Genomic DNA, 19,478 nt, shown 5'->3' on the forward strand with positions numbered 1-19,478 from the left:
TTCCTCCCACAGCCCAAAGAAGTGCAGTGGTGAATCTAAAGTGGCCGTAGGTGTGAATGGAAGGTAGATAAAGAGCTTAAGTGCACAGCATAAAGTCCTGTATGAGTATATGTGAAATACGAATGTGGGCTTGTAGTATAAAGTGCTCTGAGTGGTCAGTAACACTGAAAAAGCACAATATACATGCCAGCCCAGTAAGGATTCTGAGAAGTTTTCGATTTTACCTTATATAAGCAGTAATGAATGCGTGAATAGGCAAGTGACACAACATAACTGTAGGACTGAATAGCCAGCATTTGAAGTTATGGACATTTAAGACAAACAGAAATACATCTTGGAAAAAAACGATTTTTAATGACAGATCTGGAGGCCCAAAACATTTACTTGGATGTGATTGTAAAGAGGGAGGACTTCAGAATCTGTTCACACAAAGATGTCAGTCCATGGAAGCATCTGCCTTTGCCATTATTGAGGTAAACTACCAATAAAAAAAATTACCTGGAAAAGAAATTATAAAAGGTACAGGAAAAGGAAAATGTACAACACGTTTTGCAGTGAAACAGTCGGAACTGCTCATAGGGATGAGGTACACGCATCTTCTCTGGGTAAAGTCCTTGTAAAGGCTTGTCTCTGTATTTCCATGGTGTGCTCTGCTGCAGCTATACAACAGCGTACTGCTGATACAGCAGCTCTCGGATCTTATAGTAGTCGTCACACAGGCAGCCTTCCAGGCCAATGCGTCCGGCCTCCGTCTGGACAAAGAGAGCGCAAACATGCACAGGTCATCCACCAGGTCCTCACACAGCAAGCCTTCACCAGCCTTGTACATCACACCAGACCTTAAAAACAAGTGTGTTCCCCATTCCTTCCTACAAACTTGGATGAAAGCGTCTAATGAATCTGCATCAAGATTTTACAGTTAAACACCGCACTCCTTTACGAGTCTCGGCTCTCTTTGATTTCCTTTTCTGGGTTGCATCTATTTTAAGTTCTTGTCAATTATGCAGGTTGTTGTTAGTATCCTGGCTCACTCCTACTTTCTCTGTAGCTCTGAAGCTTTGCCTGTGTTTCTTATTTGCATCTTTTTTCTGAGGTGAGATGTTTTAATTTGCTGCTGGGGCTTTGGTAGCCTACTTACGCACGCTGTATTTGTTTCTCTTTGTGTATAAACCACCATTTGGGGTATTTGTGCTTAAGTAAAGAAACGTTAAAGTACTCAATTTTTCAAGTCTGTCTTAGAAAAACAGTCAGGTACCTACAGAGTATCAACATTAAAACCAGTTTTCTTCCTCCTGTTCAGGCAAATACACTTTAAGAGAAAACAGGAAGCAGATTTACAGCCTATTGCTTCCACCTGTTTTTCTCTACACCCCAGATTTTCCCATGACATATAAAATGACGTGCTCAGTACACCGTAAGGAACTGCTTGGGATCCACAATCTATCATCAAACAAATGGACAAGCACGGTTTGTTGTAATTTTTTGTTAGTGTGTCTCATGCGATTAATTTTCAACTGTGCATCGCTGCATCCGATGGCTCAGAGTCTCATGTCACTATAGCCAGGAGTGTAAAGAGAAAAGGTCTTTCAAACAGCATTTAAAACACCATTATTTGTCATTATTTGAAACACTGGCAGGTTTAATATGACTAATTGACTGGTTTTCTATCTATCTAGTATTCTTTCATGGGAAGGAAGGACACTTACTCTGCGGACGGCCACCATGTTGTTGCATACCAGCACTCCTCCCACAAACTCGGCCTGGATGCCCTCTCTCAGCAAGACTTGCTTGAAGTCAGACAGACGAGGCTCGTTGATAAACACCGACTGATGCCCTGAAATCTGAAGAGAGAGTGAAACAGGGTCAAACTTGTCCTACAAAGACTCCTTATTCACTCTTTTGGACGCAGACTATCACAATCACATCACGAGCCTTGGGAAAAGTTTTCTTTCAGGGATCATTTCTGCATCATACGTTGGTCAAATGACATTAAAATGCCAAAATAAGTTTTACGCACTAATTGTAGCAGCTATTTGGGCCTAAAAGTCGCGTGCTGCTCATGTTGTTTCATTTGCCAAAACAATTTGCATTACTGCAAGGAAATGAGGCTACCTGTCAAAATGAGCAGCAGCAAAAACAAGCCTTACGATCACATATTCTCTCTGAGCTGAATCGAAACAAAGCGCCCTATTTAGCATTCGTTCCACCCTCTTTAGCTTTCTTCGCAGTCAGAGGTGGGACCACTCACTCGTACAACATCACTGACCCATCTAAATGTTTGGGGCACACTGGGAAAAACAGACTGTGTTTGATCTCTCATTCAAAAATATCTAACAACTCTACAGCAGCAAAATAAACTTGAAAGTGAATATTTGACAGTCCTCCACTCAAACATGTGTTTAGAACATGTGCAGAGCCTGACACTGGGAGACGAAGAGAAAAAGTTTAGAGCTGGAAGATATAAGCAGAATTTTGTGAGCTCACAATTAGGAGACTATCTCAGAGCAGCTAAAGATGGTTCATGAGAGTTGGCTGTAGCCCCTAGGCTTGAAAAGTAAAGTCAATGAAAACATGCCTTAAATGGCTATTGATCGACAGGGGGGTGAGAACTCTGTGTGAAAATCTGTCCACTCTTTTCTTTGATTTATGAGCTCATAAATGTTTTTCTACTTGTTTATGATCTCAGTTGCTAATTTCAAGTGTTCTTCAATAGAATGTGACAGTATTGCGACAATTATTTTGCAGGCCAAAAAGTTCAGCTTATTGGTGCGGCCGTGCATAGTCCTGATTTTTATGTGGCCCCTTGGGGGAAACCCCCTTCCAAAAAAACGATGAATAGATTAGAGTAGGGCTACTCTATGAGTCACATGTAACAATCAGTCTTAATCTAAGTCTAATTTCTGTACAGCAAAACAGCTGTACAGAAATTTGCTGTTTTGCACAAGCCAAAATTAACATCTCATTTCACATCACTAGAAAACACAATAGCACATTGCTAACCAAGCTAGCTTGTGATATCTTGTCTAAATATGGGCATGGTTGGAGATGGAAAGAAAGTCAAACTTAAAGTTTTAAAAAGAAAAGTTAGAAATACATGGAAGATTGTCCAGCTTTTAAATACAGTGTGTGGATGCATTATGCAACATAAACCATAACACAGTTTATAGGGCTAAGAAATGGTTATGCATTTTTTTGTCTTCTCTGAGGAGTCTCAGAGTCTCTCAGAAACTTAATTACTCATAATCAAATAATCAAAAAGAACTGCAAAATCATTCAAGACAGCAAGATTTCTGCTCCCCACCTCGTTTGGTGGCAGTGGTTCCAGCGTGGGAATGACATCACTCTCTTCAGAAAACTCCTTCTCGTCCTCTCCGAACAAGTTCTTCATGGCTCGCTGTGCCGTGACTGCTATGTTGATGGTGTCAATGCCAAGATCGGGGGCGATGTCCATAGCCAGCTCGCTTTCTTCCGCCTCGTCTTTCACACCCTCCTCCAGTATCACGCCGGTATCCACCTTCACTACACGCATGTCCAGCACACCGTCAATCCACGCTAGCTCCGTGTCTTTGGCCTTGCAGAACTGCAGAGAGCTCACCAAGGAGTCTTTTAACCGCACCTTTACCAGGACAGAAAACAAGATAGTATGAAGACCCTGACGAGTCTTGGAAGGACTGCAACACAATACTTCATATTTAAGGTCATAAAACACATTTAAGGTATAAGATCAAATGCACCCATTACTAAATTTTGGGGGAAAAAAGACAAATAAACACACTTTATTAAAAATATAATTACACAGGCCTTAAATGAAGCTAACCTGGTAGATGTGGGTTTCACTAGTGGCATCCACAGTTTCCTGCAGTTTAGGCGTGTAGACTTTGATGTCCTTGCTAAAAGCCTTGCAGGACTCTGCCAGGTCCAGACTGGCTTCTGGTGGCCCACGAACAATCACCAGCTGTCTGGGCTTCATCTGATTGATAATCTTCTTTATGGAGTCCCCGTCAGAGCGACCCTCGTAGTCTATGTATGTGACCCTTGCTCTGTGAAGAAACAGAGATGAGGTCAAGCTTTTGAACACTACCCTTGCTAGAACAAGAACTGCCCCAGAGACACCAGAGACACCAGAGACTTGTTGACTACACATAACAATTTTGGAGGTGGATTCTACTGTACTGTTTGCCAATGGCCAGTTAAAATGGCTGAGAAAACACAGCCAAATTATGACAATGATCACTGACCTTATTTCAAGACTTTCTGTGCTTGAGATGCATTTTGTGGGGACTACAGACAGATCCTGGTCCATAGGTTCATCTCCATTGGTCAAACCAGATTCTAATTTGCTCTTCTCCTCCTCTGTGGCTTGCAATTCAGGAACTAGAAACTCCTCTAGCCTTTAAAAGGTAACATTGGTTTTTATTATTATATTATCATTGATAAAAGTCAGAGTTTCACATTAGTGGCCTCCTGGATTCATCAGTCATCTGATGTTTTTGTGCATTAGTATCGAGTACCTGATGATTTCTCCATACTCGTCCCATTTGATTCTCTCCTCGTGTGTGGGGAACATTGGATATGACTTTTTGGCCTGTTTGAAGAAACTGCCTTTACGGTTGCCCTCGCCCTTCATCATCAAATCGTGGTGTTTGGTTTTTACTACAGCCGACTGATCCAGATCATCATCCATATCGCTCTCATCGCTGGAGTCCACATCCACCCTGCAAACCCATAAAATAAATATTAATTCTATACTTAAAAGTTTAATTTATCAAGGAGCAGACAACTTATTTTTGCTCGGTAGCAGAATATAAATGTTTGTCATAAAAGTGTTATGACTCATCTCGCAGTTACAGATTTCCTTTTAAACAGCATGTTTGAGATTTGCAGTCTAGACCAGTTTGCATTTGTGATGGCATTTTTTCCAAACCTAATTCGCTGTCATACTCGTGAACTGATGAAACGTTTTGTAACACCAAAAGCGTCACGGAGAAAATACATGCAACCCTTAAGCTACGAGTCATCTCATGTCTTTTTCTGTAGAAACTTACTCTTTTGCTTGTTCAAGTTTTTTAGCAGTTTCTTTCTTAAGTTTCTCCTTTTCCAGGTATTCTTCCAGCTCCTTGCCTTCAAGTTTTACTCTCTTCTTGACCTGTTGTAACAAGAAAAAGTGGCAAATGGATACGGTGTAAATGACAAACTGAAACGTTTTGTTTCTTCCTAAGCCGGGTCTGCATATTAGCATCAGGAGCTTCCCATGGGGCAGATATCAACCCTCTGGTACAGCAAATCAACATTATGACTGCAGGCCTCACCTCCAGATCCAGCATCTTTTCTCCAGGGTTGTCGATGAGGTAGCGAGCTAAGGTTCCAGGTGTGGTGCGGTACGTCAGGATGATGGAATTTTTTGCATTTTGACACCACTGGATAAAAAGTTCTCGAGAAAACCCTGACTCAAGGTCCGGTTGGCTGCAGAGCACCACCTTGGGGCTGGGTACTCGGGCCAGGTCTGCCAGACTGTGGCACAGGGTCAAATGTCGGAATTGGAACGGGTTGTTCCTCTTGTCCTCAAAACACCTCATGAGCTTGTCACTCATCCACTCCACCTAGAAAGGATCAGTGATTAATGAATTCATGAATTCTAATAATTATGTATTATTTGCTGTGCTCTCTCTGTAACAAAATTAAAGTTTTGACTGGAAAAATCTGAATATTTCAATAGTTTCTCCGATGTGAAAAAAAACAAACAGTTAACGGTACCTGGGACTTTGAGAACTCCACTACATTGTAGCTAACATTGTTAAGCAGAGCGAGTGGGTAAGCTCCGAGCCCAGCATCCTTCGTCCTCCAAATCTGGTCCAGGAGCTGAGCCAGTTCCAGCACACGCCCAGCTGTATCTACGGCAATAAGGACGTTGCCATCACCACGCAAGGTCTCCATCACATTGGCTGTGGAAGAACGGAAAAAGAGAATTACAAATGTACATAATAAAATCTGTAACCGTTAGAATATGGCAGTTTGAACTCGCATACTATTGATGTAATAGTGTTAGTGTTAAAGCGCCCAGTGGCTATTGATACGTACTAAGTAGCTGCTCATCTCTTTGCTTACGACGTGGTTGTACATACGCCGCATTGAAGGAGTCTGTAATAAGTAAGGATGGACGGCTGAGGCTCTCCAGTGAGCAGCCATTGAGGTGGCTGGAGTACACAGAGAAAAAGAATGCATTAACAATGAGCCAAACTAAAAACAATAAAATTTCATTTCACATTAACGTTTTCTTTGCTTACATTTCTCTTTTGTGGTTAAAGTCCACGGCGTAAACAATCTCCTCCTCCCCATCCTTCACAATTTTCCAAATAGTGCCTCCAATCATGTGACCGGCTGGAAGAGGAGTAATGGAAAGACCGTGCCCTTTTCCTGTCAGGTAAAAAAAATACATAAACAAACACATTGTTATATGTGGTGCATAAACAGGGAATAACACCTGACTTCTGATGTTCTGCAAATAAAACACACCTTTCAAATTGACAATCTGAGAGTATTTCAGCTGCTGGATCTTATCAAAAGCAGCATCCACATCATCAAGTGTGAACAGTGTAAAATCTTCACTGTTGTTTCGGGACTACATGGAAAGAAAGAGAGAATTTAATAAAGCAATGGTAATCAAGCCAAAAAGAACCTCTGTTAATTAAATCATGCATTACCCACATCCCCTTCTTACCTGATACAGATCGTACATAAACATCTGCCCCATCTTGTAGACAGGAATCGTGGCATAGATAGTACAGTTCAGCCCCAGTTTGCCCACAGCGTATGGCAGGGCTCCCAAGTGTATGGGGTCGGGATGGGAGAGCAGCACAGCGTCGACCTGATGAACATGTCTGGAGAAGAGAAAAAAAGAGCATTGCAGCAGGTTCAAGTCCCAGAAAAGTGGAGTGGTTTAATTCAAATCGTTATTCAATCGCACAGTCTCGTCTCACAAGATCAAAATTTCTTCTTTAAAGGAGAACAATACGCATTCACAAGGGGTCCAAACAGATAATAAAGCTTTACATTTTACAAGGGAAATATAGGCTTCTAGTGGCCTCTACTTTGAGGACAGTTTGCGATTCATTCAAGATTAGAAGGTGCACAGTTCCAGAAACAAAGCCAACTAACATGTGCACATGGGAAAGTTTTATTTAATGCTTTCCCCCTCAACAAAGATGACATTTCATGAACTGCCCTGTACCCTTAATGATGAGTTTTTGACACCTCAATACATATCAATAAAGACGTGACAACCACTGAAATAGTTTTGGTTTTTTTTCCAAGGGTAACTGAATAGGCAGAGACCACCCTCACCAATTTCTGATACAAACCCAGTCATTTTGCCCTATAAGCAAGAGCTTCAAGGGTTACTTCTGATACTCCTGGTGTTAAGATAGCTATTCAAATTGTGTAAAAATCACTTTAGAGGTTTCCTGAGTTTGCACTAAAATAAGACTTTAAAAAACATTTTTTCTCTGGAAGTTACAATTCAACCACTGTCTCTGTAGCTGTTGTTATTAGATGTGAGAAGAGAGGAGAGTTTAGGTAGTTTGGAAGCCTCAAGAGTAGAGCGGTGCCTTTTATTCTTGACTCTATAGACGTTCATCCAACCGATACAGTTAGAAATGATGAGTATGAAATTCGTCATTAGTGATAAAGCACTATAATACACAGGGTTTTACAGCTGGAGTGCTGATAGGGCAGTATGACTGTGTGTGTGTGTGTGTGTGTGTGTGTGTGTGTGTATATATATATATATATATATATATATACACACACACACACACACACACACACACACACACACACACACACACTTTGTCTCCAAACTGTTCAACCGGAACTGTCCTTCTGATCTAATTCTTTCGCCCAGTGAAAATCTTAACATCTACAAAATTGCCATTAGAGTATTAATTAGGATAATTCATGTTGTGTATATGTATAGGAAACAGCAATAGAGCAAGAATTAGAAGACATACATTTATCCATGCTAATGAAAGCATAAAGAAGCAAAGGAAAGAAATCTCTCCATATATGTTGAACCATCTCCTTGTGCCTGATATTCTTCTACTACAAGATTAGACAGAAAAAGTACAAATTCAACATAAGTGAGGTACATTGGGTTTTTGATGTTAAGATTTCTTCGGAGATGACTCTCAGTCTCAAACAAAACCTACACCCATCGTCTAATATGTGGTATGACAGAAACCAACAAACAGAACCATATAATCTGTGGACTAGAAGCTTTTTACTATAGTATTATAAATGATGGGCTACACCTGGACCCATCTAGAAAGAATGGCCAGGACAGAAATCTCTGGAGATCTACCTTTGGCGGTCCATACCCTGGGAGGGGTGACGGGCAGTAGTAGTAGTAGTATTATAAACTTTCTTTTATGGCAGTAAAAAAGTCGGCACAAGCTTTCTACCCCCTACTTCGCGGTGGGGAGGTCAGTCATCAACAAACCAGACTGCTGTGGGTGTACTGTTTAGTGAGTTCATAAAGGCACATTTACTTTTTGCAAAGAGTTTTAAAAAAAAGAAACATCAGCTCTTTCTGAAAGACTGGCGGTATACCGACCTCTTCATAGCATCTATGATTTCCGTGGAGAAGTTCTCATCCCACCCGCAGTCCAAGAGGAAGCGGAATTCATCCACCTGCAGCAGGTAACAAAGGGCAGACTCCTCCAGAACCCCTGACACGGCTGTCAGCTTGATAATGGACGTCATGGTTCTTCAGTTGTCGAGCTGAAATATAAGATTTGTGATTGCATGTTATCCTCACCACGAAACCTTTCCTACTAACTCTAAGGCGCGTGGCTCTTTATGTGTGTGAGTGCGACTCTGCGAAAAGTCATTCAATTTAATCAACAAAGAAAACAAACACAACCATGGTTGGAGTTTTCCATTAAAATGTGTGTGAGGCTAACAGCGTAATGTTGCACAATTTTAACCAGTGATGTATGCAGCTTACAGGCTGTAAGTAAATAAAATGTAAACATAGTTTTGTCGCTAGCCACAGCTAGCTCAGAGTTGTTAGCAGATTGCCCAGCAAAGTGTATTTACAGTGCTAGCTAATGAGTGTAAATGAACTAACAAAGGAGCGTGCACCATACCATTAATTGTAAAATAATGGATTAGTCTTCCGGAATAAAAAACAAACAATCTTTTTTCTGTTATTCCCAAATTAAACCATTTTGGCTCGCGTTTTTGATAGCGGCAGACATACTTGCCGCTGCATCATGTGTGAGAGGGCAAAGGAGCATACCACAAATGGTGGTGTCGTTACTAAATAATTCTAAATCTCTTCTAAAACACTACATTTAGATTTTTTTCGAAAGGTATCTGAACACATCACCTTTAACATCATATTTTCAGTGTTGGAACGTATCTAATATTCCACTACTTGTGCTTTGACATTAAAATTTATTATTTAAAAATATGAAACCACCTCATCGTAAGTTAACAGTTGGTAGAATCCGATGTCCTTCGCTTGCTGAATGAGGAGCTCAAGGCCGCGGCTGGTGTAAACAGAAGGTATTATTTTAGATATTAATATTATATTCATTATTCTTTTTTGGTCGAGTCAGTGCGTTTTAATGTGTTTGTTGTACTAAAAATACAGTAACCAGTGCAGCTTAGAAATAATCCTTAACTACATCTTGAAACATATTGCTAAGGCTAACTAGCTGACAGGCTAGCTAGCCAAGTGACTCTCTCTCTAGGACAGCGGTCCCCAACCCCCGGGCCTCGGACCGGTACCGGGCCGCGAGAGTTGAGGTTCAGGTGTGAAATGTATAGTTTTCAGGGTTTTTATCGGTTTTCAGCGTTATTTTGTTATCGTTTTTATCGTTTACTCGGTTTTCCTGGGTCTTTTCACGTGTGTTATGAATATTTTTTCTTTTTTTCCGGTACCGGTACTAGTTTTATTTTGTTGTATTTATCCGCGACACCTTAAAGGCCGGTCCATGAAAATATTGTCGGGCATAAACCGGTCCGTGGCGCAAAAAAGGTTGGGGACCGCTGCTCTAGGATACCAAAAGTTTGTGATGAACGATCTGCAGACTTACCGGATATTTAGTATTCAGCTTCATATATATATATATATATGCTGTAATGTAATGCATGGCTACCATATGATAACTGAAGTGACCGTGGTCTGTTCTTTGACATAGCTTGATGTGCATGCATTTAATGAGGTTTGCCTGTCAAACCTCATTGAAGTGCATAAAGAAGTGTTGTAAAACATTGTCAAGGTGTACACATTCTTAGAATCTAAAGTAGGCGTTTAAAGACACTCGGTTGTCGTGCTTATTGTGCAAGCAAATGTCTGTCATTTTTAGTTGAGAACATTAGCTGATTTTGTTTTCTAGAAGTTTTTTGCATGTCCTTTAAATCTATGAACATGGGCTACCCCCAGAATACTACATGTTGCTAAAGATTACAACGTCTCTTTTAATGGTTGGGACTCGCAGCATGATCAAAATAATGATGGTGGCACGATATAGATGTAGTGTTATGAAAAAGCATTCTCCCTTTCCTGATCTCTTAGTGATGATCTCTCCTGATCTTTTTTAAAAAAATATTTGTTTCACTGAAATGTTTGAGATCAAACAAATTTTAACATTAGACAAAGATAACCCGAGTAAATGCAAAATCTAAATCTGTGTAACTAAATGGAATTAAAAGCAGAAAGCTGTCGTTGCGTTCATTATTACTTTTAATAAGTCACTTCAGTTGTAAGTGATCTGATTTCCTACACTTTTAACAGTATTTCCCCTAATTTTATTTTAGTTAACTTTTACCCTTATTCATTTGAGAGCCTCGTTTAAAATCATGAATTAATAACTGATTTGTTTATTTAACAGGGGTATCTATGTGGTGCCAGTGTATCAATGGTGTATCTTAAAAGAAAGCAATAAGATATTGCTATATTAGTATTTAGCCTTTCAAATAGCTTAAAGTGGTAAATGTTCTTGTATCATGTATGCTTGTGCTTTCCTGTATCCATTCTTCTTATTATACAAATATGAATGTCCAACTGCAATCATAAGTTTAATTTGGGAGTATAAAACCCATGCTCTTTTTCCTTTTTTTAAGGTAGGAACCATGGTGAACTTGGCAGCCTTTGCCCGCCAGTACTGGGCGCACATATTTGTCCCCACGGGCTTTGTCATTGGATGGTACCTTGACAAGCAACAGGACCAGAAGTTGACAGCTTTCAGAAACAAGAGTGCTTTGTATGGAAGGTAAGAACGAGTGACTGTTCACCAAATAAAAACAAAACAAATCCCTCAGGTTATTCTTGAATTTAAAGACAAGCTACTATGTTGAATTCATGGTGATGTTTGTCACTGTGTACACAATAGCCCGTGGTCTGGAGTTATTAGTTTAGTGCATGGATATTTTCAATTTGGCAAAGTTATAAATACATGAAATCTGCAATTTCATAAAAAATCCACCTGTAAATTTTCCTAAAAAGCTAGTGCTATAAATCCTTAAGGTTACTTTGACTCCTATCTCCTTTTTTTTTTTTTTTTTTTTCCAAAAAAAGGCTCAATTAATAACCAACTGCCTTCTATATCTATGCAAATCCACTTTCATAGATTACCATATAACACTTTTTGTTTCTACACTTTTCCACTTTCAGCCGATAACTCCAGTAGTGATCTTCTGGTGTAAAAGTGTGCTCATACATCATTCTGTTCTGTGAAAGCCAAACATCTTACAAAACTTCAAATTTTTCTTCTTCTTATAGGGAACTGAAGCCTGGAGAGGAGGTGACCTGGAGGTAGACTGCTCTCTACTTGAAAGCCTGTGTCGTGTGGTGTGAACGAATGGGTGTCCTCAAATCACAATATTTAAGAAGACTCCTGTACCTCTGTTTTTAAGTTGTATCAACCAATAATAAAGATGCCATTAATTGAAATCATTTGGTACTTGTTAATGATTCTGGTTGTACAAGATCAAAAACGATATTAAAAAAAATTATTTTTAGTTGAACAGCAAAATCACAAATGCATTATCCATTTCCAGTCGAGCTAATGAAGGCTACTTGGAGCAGACATGTTCTCTGCTGAAGATCTTATTTTGTATAAAGTGATTTGATTTCTTCATGCAGTCACCATGATGGAACAATCTAGTGCTACAGTGGTTCTGCAGTGTGGATAATCCCCTTCTCAAAAAGTAGTTCAGCCAAAGCAATCTGGGAAAAAGTAAAGGGAAAAACATGAGGATCAACCACTAATGAGAAACACAGGACCAAATAAGTGATTTCACTGTGCAGAAACCCCGTTTATACAGGTACCTATCTAAAACACTGAAGATAAGCTGCCACATACGACACACCTTCTGCCAAAAACAAAACTAAACATAACAGAGTGTGTGAAGGTAATAATTACCCTGTCCTGCGCAGATTCACATGGGAGGCTTCCTACTGTCACAAAGCCGGGATATGAATGGATCAAAAACTCGACAGCATCTGTGTACTAAGAGGAAAAACAAGTCAACCCCATCATTAGCACAGTTTACGAGACCTGACATTTGATGACAAACACATCTACCAATCTTTACCTCTGGTTTTATTTCAAAACTCTTGAGCTCCTCTTTGTGGTAAACTCTGGAGTTGTCAGTGGTGTAGTAAAGATGAACGGCATCTCCGTCATTGCATAACCTGGCGATAAAGATTTACAAGACAAATGACAATGACACTTTTCTGCTTTAATTGGTAGCCTTAACATATAGTCAATAAAAAAATCCGTGTTACCGGGCACACTGAGCACGTAGAATTCTGATTTGAGTCTGGGTAGTGATGTGTACACCCACATCCTTTACTTGTCCACCTTCCCACCTCGTAGGTGCTCCTTTCACACTGGTGACCAGTTCATCTGTGGGTGATGGTATGAATTAGAATCAAAAGCAATATCGTGACATGCATCTCATTAAAAAAAAAACAAAAAAACTAATGCAACAATTACAGCTCTCTCCATCACATACCTGGAGTGAGAGTGGGAGGAAGGCAGTCAAGAATGAAGTCTTTAGCCTTCTGATCAACAGCAGCATCCACTGGTGCGTAATTTGTTAGCCTCTTCATCAGATTATCAATTCGAGAGAAGAACTTTGCCCTGCGCGGGTCTTCCTACACAAGGATAAGTTTTGTCTTTAGCTAGTAATTGGGAGTAAATGAGGACAACACCTGAAAAGTTGGTAAAAATCACTTCATTTAAATACCTTGTCGGAGTTCTGTACTCCCATGTACGTCAGGTAGTCCAGAGGTAAACCCCGTCTAAACTCCACGTCCTCCTCCATTGCTACTTCCAATGCTGCTGGGACCAGCTGAAAAAAAGAGCAGTAAATTATGAATACCCCTTTGTAAGTATAACTGTCTTAGGCAATCCTTAGGTTAAGAAAGACAGGTGATGTATGAACCGTCAGCGAAATACTCGCCACAGAAATTATTAGTATCATCTGTCAGCAGGAAAGACTGCTTTGATTATTACTCTTCACCTGCAATGCAAAACCACTTCATGCTGGATGCAAGATTTATACCCTTTTGCTCACTACTGGCACTGGTACTGGTTTTAGAGTTCGGCCGTTGTCTTCATCTGCATGCATCACAGGGGGAAACAGGGAGGTTTTTTCTACCTTTTGCAGCAGATCTCCCCAGCTGTTCTTCTGGTAAGAGGAGATGGTGATGTGCAGAGAGTGTGCATCTGGTAGGCAGTTGCCTTGATGGATAAAACCTCGAGGGAAGTAGATGAGATCTCCGGCTTCTACCACCACATCTAGGATTGGCTTACCAATGTCTGCCTGGTCGAAGTTTGCTGAAGAGAAATCACAAAGCAGACACCCCTGAGCATTAATTATATTTATTTATAATTCTGTTTTCCAAGCAAGAGAGACCATTTTATTTCCACAAATCAGTAATTTATCAATCAATCAATCAATCAAGCTTTATTTGTCACAAGCAGGTTGCCCTGGAGTGAAAATGGGACCCCCCACGACCTTACACACATAACACAGACATCACATGGGGTTACAAGTCGGAGATCGGTAGCGTTACAGAAAAAGAACACTGAAATGTACACAACAACGGGAAGGTACAAGAGGAAAAAAAGAGACCTCCACTCATGCTGTGCTTCCATGGTAGGACAGCACGAGAACAGGAAACAAAAAAACTCCTCTGCACAAAAAAAAAAGCACATGAATGGCCACAGCACAACATTGTGAAAGACATGACAAGCCACAGGGTTGGGTAGGGGATATCATAACACAATAAACACAGTGTGTACATCTGATCTGGGACTGCTGCAATCTTTCGACTGCGCCGCCAGCTGACCCGATGTCCACATCATGGGGGAGGTAAGCATCGAAGGCGTTGGAAGGGGAGGGGGGATGAGTGAGTGCTTATCAGTGTAAGTGTATGTGTGTGCGTGTCCATAGTTCAGCTGAGACAGTGTCCTTCGCCCTATCAGGCTAAGTAAACAGTCCTCCAGCCAATCCAGGTGGCCTTGCATGGGATGGGAAGAATAGTCATCACACAGTCGTTATCAGGGAGTGATTATTCGGCTCCAGCCTTGGGCCTGCAGCTGGCGCCGTGGTGGTGGTGTCCGCATTACGATGTTGATTTTGTTGATTTTCCATGCGAGCAGTCCAGGAGAATTTCAAGATGCTCTTTAACACTCTGACGCTGGTCTCTCAATCTCCCGTTGGAGAGCCGCGAGCCTCCCCATGATGGTATCAAACTTCTGTTCCGTGGTGTTGTCATTCTTTTGATTCTGAGACCTCACAACTGCAGTGATCCGTTCCGCGATGTGTTCCAACTTTCGCTCAAGGGTCTCATTTTGAGCAGGCCTCTCTCTGATGTATCCCCCCCATACGCTCAATGGTGTTGTTTTGAGCCTTCACAGCAGCTGTAAGCGTCTCCAAGGTGTTAACCATGCTGCGTTCGTTGTAAGAGGTCGCGCCTCGTCCCATCGCTTCGATTCCAGCGGGCAGCCTTGGGGGGGGTTTGAACAGCCGGTTCCGCTCTCTTATTTCTCCAATAAACCAGGGCCAAGCCAGCTCCGATCAGCAAGAACCCTGTTATCATGGTTCCGAATAGGTAGATATCTTCAGCGTCCTCGATCGACAGTCCCGCTAGGCACATGACCCTCCAGTTCTGCCACCCGTCCATCGTGTATCCGGCAGGGAAAGTCCCTCCAGGGCACTCGGGCTCTCCCGAGCCCAGACTTCTCGTTGAGAAAAGGGTGTCAATAGCATTCAGAGACCAGTTGATCAAATCCATAATTCTCTTTTAGGTTTTAGAGAACGACAGTGAGAGACTGTTCCAGGGAAAGTAATGCAGACGAGACAAGACAAGGACATAGAGGCTAAGCAGGGAAGATAAGGGTAAGGAGGAGAGGAGGAAAAGTGCAACCGCCTTCGCTGAGAGCCAAAGTCTGTTTCAGGGCTAGCAAATCTTTACATATTCATGCATTTTCTCCATGTATAATAATGTTTACATATTATGATTAGAAACTGTTTGTAATTTTTTTACTTTATTTGTAAGTGACACCACAAGACATGAAATATTTCTTTTTCTGCCCTCCTTCATCAAACCCACTCCACCATCATTCTCTTACTTTTAATTACAAGTGCTTTTTACAAAGTACCCATTCCCCTGCTGCCCCAGGATCCCATGAGGTTCAGACTCAAAGGCATCAAATAATTATGCTAATAAAACGCAACCGTTAAAAACTACTAAGACGATTAGTTTTGTTTTTACTCACGACTCGAAAGCACGGGCAAGACCTCATCGTCTGATCTAAAAGAAAAGGAAAAAAAGAGAAAATGAAAGAGTAAAAAAAATTATATATATATAGCAAAAATGAAACAAATTAAAACCCACATATGCAAACTGACTTAATTTATTATTGTTTTAATTGGTCTGAAGGTTCAATAAACACCCCAGTTTCACAAAAATGAGAATTTTCTGCCAATTATTTTATGGTTCAGGCTTCGCTGGGTTCAATCAACACTGATTTGGATGCTTAAGTAGTTTTGTATAAAACTTTAGTCCATCATGACCCACATACTATAAATAAGTCTGTTATGCAAGTTTGCTGATTTAAAACATTTGCAGAGGTTTACTAATGTAATGACATTAGTATAATGTACACTTTAAAATTGTGGTGCTCTTTTTTGAAAGTTTCCCTGCCGTTTTTCACCTTGGGCTGTACACTCGCCAGTGTTTCTTCCCCTCCAGCTGAACCACAAAGGCTTCAATGTCATCATAATGTGGAGCAAATCCTTGTGTGCCAGGTGGTGTCAGGTATCTGGTTGAAGAAAACACATACACAGATCAAGACCAAAACAAATGGAGTATTTCCCAATGTGACCGATTTTTGCCCCAAATACTAACATATTGGCTCCCGCCATGCTGCCAAACTGCTCTTGGAGGATGGACAGCACGTTCCACACCGTGGAGGAGAAAGCCTGAGGATTCAGCATGCGGAGGGAGCAGCCACTCTGGGAATTGAGACACCAAGATGACTACTAATCTGCAGCACAGAGCAGATGGCGCACTGATGCAGCTAATGGAATGACTTCTATCATGCGGCAATGAAAAATATTCAAATTAAAATATTACTTAGTACATAAATATACATCTGATTTTTCTCTTAATGAAGGTGGTCCCAGAAAATATGAAAATGAGGATAAGCTTTAATGATCCCCACAGAGAAAGTGAATGCAGCTAATTTGCATCAAAGGGCCCAATTATTAGGAAAGTAATCAGGACATTAAAAATGCAGAAATCACTGAAATCTTGCTTTAGACATAATCATAAATCAGCAGCCTGCAGCACTGTGTCCCCACCTCATAGAAGTCCCACGCAGTGTATGGGAGCACTCTCCCTGGAGGATTGTGAGTCTCTCTCTTGCCATTAGTGTAACTTGTGACATCCAGGTTCACTCCATACTGAACATCTTCCTTAAATATTAAAAAAGTCAACAAATATTCAGGACCTTTATTCCTTATTTATACTAACAAATATGACCAAACTGCTCTGGACGATTATTAGTCTGCACAATTAGAGCAGGGTTGTCTCTAATTTTACATGGCGGCTACATACGGTCGACCAGTGAAACGCCCCTTTCTATCAGTGTAAAGAAGTTTAACTAAACACTTAATCCCTGAGATATCTTAATTACTTTGGTAATGTGAATGGCTGTGGCGGAGGTCTTCATCAATAGGCAAAGCTGTAAAACTTCAGAAAAATACAGTTAAAAGCCCAAAATTTATGTCCGACTTCACGTGTTCCAAAACTGTCCAGTGGGCCAGATTTGCCTTTGACGGGCCAAATTGACATCCCCAAATTAGAGGTTTAAAAAAGGTGCCAGTTTGGTTAAAACATTTGTGAGACTTCCAGTAACAGATTACAATCCTTAAAAGTGCCAATAAAGCCTGCCATCCATCATGTCCCCTGATAAACACAGATGGGGAGATTATGTCTTCTGTTTATCCACCCATTCTCCAAACATTTCAAGTACTTGGTTCCACTTGCACCTTCCCCTGACTCACCTGGTGCTAATTCAATGTTTTGAAAAAGAAAAAAACGCATTATCCATTTTTAAGTTTAAGACTTAGTTTCAGGTTTCTTACCTCTCTGAAAATGCGATCGAGCTCTGCTGTGGAGAACAGTCCCTTGTAGTAATCAGGATTCTTACGTTGGACAAAGATGGGCTTTTTTTCCCATGTTTCCCTGAGGAAAGAGGGAAATGTATCAATACCCAAGACCTGTACTAAGAAGCATGATTTAAGTTAGTTGGTTAACCCTGGGGTTTGAGTATTGCTGCAGCAGTTCATTTCTCAGACAGGTCACTTGTGCTGCAGACCTAACCTGCTCCAGAGCAGTTTATGTTCAAGATTAAAGATCAACATGTATAAAAATCACTGGCTAATGGCCAATCAGGTCTCTGGAAAATGATATCACCACTCCGAGAAGATCCCCCAGACTACTGTGCATAAATAATAACGTTTTAACAGTGTCTAAAGTCTTTGGGCTTTCCCTGATGAGCATCAGAAAGAAATACAGATTCTCAGGCACAGCTTTCCTCCTTTCCTCCCCTATTAGCTTCAAACAGTTTTATTGTTTTGTGAGCATTAATACATGATCCTAAAACAAGGCCCCTGTTTGTGCTTGGACCTTATCACATGTAAATGACGTAAATGAAAAGTGAGGTAAAGTAACTGAAGGAGCAGAATATTAAAGTGTGTACTAAAAGTTACTGGGTGTCAACAAAGGTTGAAAAAAATATATATATACACACGTTACTTTATATATAAAGAGCTTCGAGATAAAGAGTGCCAGCTGTTTGTACCTGAAAAACATCTTGTCAGGAATGGGGGTGATGAGCCACTGGAACAGCTTGCTCGCTCTCTCCCTGCTGTTGTTGACTTTTGCCAGGTCTGCCAGCAGAGTCTCGAGAGGCTCAGCGCTCACACACTCCACCGTCACCTGATTCTGACAAATACACACTCTATTAGGCCTTACACGTTTTTGAAATTCAGAAGACATTGAACCTCTATCTTTACACTAGCAGGTAAACACACTCACGTGCGGAACTTCCTTCTGATTCTCCTCTTTTTGTGACGGCTTGTGAAGCTTCTTTCGCATCTTCTTCCTCTCAGCTTTCGCTTGAACTTTGACTTTGAGCTTAAAGGCTGCATTGTCCTTTTTCTTTTTCTTCTTAACTTCCACCTATAGAAACACAGAGGTTAAAACAATGCCCAGAAGACAGACGTGTGCAGATAAAGAGGAGAGGGCTGGAGTCATTGCTGCTTCTCGTGCAGCTGTCAATCAGACACTCAGTCTTTGGTTTTAAGTGTGTGTACCTGCACTGGAGGCTTCTTAGCCGGAGGAGGCTGGTCCGGTTTTAAATTTTGATACAAGGCAAAAGCTGACATGTGTTTGCTCTCCATTTCACACCCGATGTACCACCAACCCACGACTCCTACACATGCTCCTGTGCGGTCCTTCTTCTTCTTCTACGAATGTTGTGTCGATTTGTTCTCTAATGGACTCTTTACCGCCACCTACAGACGTGTGCTTGATTTGACCTGATTCAATTATTTCTCCTCTTCTCCTTGTTCTTCTTCTTCTTAAGTAAACCAGTGTGAATTTAAAAATAATTAAAACAGTTTATTGTAAAAAATGTTTTGTTGTACAGCAATATGATGGCAGGAAAATAATCAAAAAATTTACCAAAAACAAAAAGGTTTTTCCCAAAAGATAATGAAGCAACAGAGAAAGGCTAATGTTTTTTCTTTATTTATTTATTTTATAACGTTCTACATTGTTGATAGATACTGAAAACATCAAATATATGAAGCAAAATATGTGGAATTATGCAGCAAATACAAAATAGATTAGTAACTCAAATATGTCTTATATTTTTGATTCATCAAAG

General features: G+C 40.7%; 3 protein-coding genes across 5 annotated transcripts; 1 reads left to right on the forward strand and 2 right to left on the reverse strand.

Moving 5' to 3' along the window:
• Positions 1 to 334: 334 nt before the first annotated feature.
• Positions 335 to 9,569, reverse strand: cpsf2 (cleavage and polyadenylation specific factor 2). Of its 2 annotated transcripts, none has more exons than XM_084953208.1 (15): positions 9,479 to 9,569; positions 8,609 to 8,775; positions 6,719 to 6,878; positions 6,514 to 6,619; positions 6,285 to 6,414; positions 6,079 to 6,194; positions 5,755 to 5,942; positions 5,310 to 5,600; positions 5,046 to 5,146; positions 4,512 to 4,715; positions 4,239 to 4,391; positions 3,818 to 4,040; positions 3,302 to 3,616; positions 1,707 to 1,841; positions 335 to 752 (listed from the first exon to the last, which is right to left on the reverse strand). In XM_084953208.1, the coding sequence occupies exons 2-15, from the start codon at positions 8,755 to 8,757 to the stop codon at positions 660 to 662; spliced, it is 2,364 nt and encodes a 787-aa protein (XP_084809334.1). In that variant the 5' UTR covers positions 8,758 to 8,775; positions 9,479 to 9,569; the 3' UTR covers positions 335 to 659. The 2 variants fall into 2 exon arrangements, with proteins under 2 accessions (XP_084809334.1, XP_084809333.1); XM_084953207.1 differs by lacking the exon at positions 9,479 to 9,569 and adding an exon at positions 9,144 to 9,293.
• Positions 9,478 to 11,956, forward strand: ndufb1 (NADH:ubiquinone oxidoreductase subunit B1). Its single transcript, XM_084953211.1, has 3 exons — positions 9,478 to 9,564; positions 11,128 to 11,276; positions 11,786 to 11,956. Exons 2-3 carry the CDS (start codon positions 11,137 to 11,139, stop codon positions 11,820 to 11,822), a joined length of 177 nt encoding a protein of 58 aa, XP_084809337.1. The 5' UTR covers positions 9,478 to 9,564; positions 11,128 to 11,136; the 3' UTR covers positions 11,823 to 11,956.
• On the reverse strand, positions 11,951 to 19,062 carry riox1 (ribosomal oxygenase 1). 2 transcript variants are annotated; one of them, XM_084953210.1, is made up of 15 exons: positions 18,904 to 19,062; positions 18,626 to 18,769; positions 18,390 to 18,526; positions 17,671 to 17,770; positions 16,885 to 16,998; positions 16,430 to 16,536; positions 16,236 to 16,343; positions 15,798 to 15,832; positions 13,672 to 13,850; positions 13,258 to 13,362; positions 13,024 to 13,165; positions 12,794 to 12,914; positions 12,601 to 12,700; positions 12,429 to 12,515; positions 11,951 to 12,232 (listed from the first exon to the last, which is right to left on the reverse strand). In XM_084953210.1, exons 1-15 carry the CDS (start codon positions 18,988 to 18,990, stop codon positions 12,173 to 12,175), a joined length of 1,626 nt encoding a protein of 541 aa, XP_084809336.1. In that variant the 5' UTR covers positions 18,991 to 19,062; the 3' UTR covers positions 11,951 to 12,172. The 2 variants fall into 2 exon arrangements, with proteins under 2 accessions (XP_084809336.1, XP_084809335.1); XM_084953209.1 differs by having other exon boundaries at positions 18,390 to 18,532.
• Between the last annotated feature and the right edge of the window lie 416 nt (positions 19,063 to 19,478).

The sequence above is a fragment of the Perissodus microlepis genome, chromosome 15 (genome assembly GCF_051167445.1).
Source record: "Perissodus microlepis isolate ML-2025 ecotype Zambia chromosome 15, ASM5116744v1, whole genome shotgun sequence".
Lineage (NCBI taxonomy): Eukaryota > Metazoa > Chordata > Actinopteri > Cichliformes > Cichlidae > Perissodus > Perissodus microlepis.

Excerpts from the sequence above, each read along its gene's own strand:
- riox1 (XM_084953209.1), bottom strand. The coding sequence starts at position 18,990 with ATGGAGAGCAAACACATGTCAGCTTTTGCCTTGTATCAAAATTTAAAA. Across the intron at positions 13,851-15,797 it reads CTTGCCCGTGCTTTCGAGTC|CAAACTTCGACCAGGCAGAC; the intron begins GTGAGTAAAAAC and ends ATTTCTCTTCAG. Across the intron at positions 12,516-12,600 it reads GTTTTGAAATAAAACCAGAG|TACACAGATGCTGTCGAGTT; the intron begins GTAAAGATTGGT and ends TTTTCCTCTTAG.
- ndufb1 (XM_084953211.1), top strand. The coding sequence starts at position 11,137 with ATGGTGAACTTGGCAGCCTTTGCCCGCCAGTACTGGGCGCACATATTT. Across the intron at positions 11,277-11,785 it reads AAGAGTGCTTTGTATGGAAG|GGAACTGAAGCCTGGAGAGG; the intron begins GTAAGAACGAGT and ends TTCTTCTTATAG.
- cpsf2 (XM_084953208.1), bottom strand. The coding sequence starts at position 8,757 with ATGACGTCCATTATCAAGCTGACAGCCGTGTCAGGGGTTCTGGAGGAG. Across the intron at positions 3,617-3,817 it reads GTGAAACCCACATCTACCAG|GTGCGGTTAAAAGACTCCTT; the intron begins GTTAGCTTCATT and ends GTCCTGGTAAAG. Across the intron at positions 1,842-3,301 it reads AACCACTGCCACCAAACGAG|ATTTCAGGGCATCAGTCGGT; the intron begins GTGGGGAGCAGA and ends CTCTCTCTTCAG.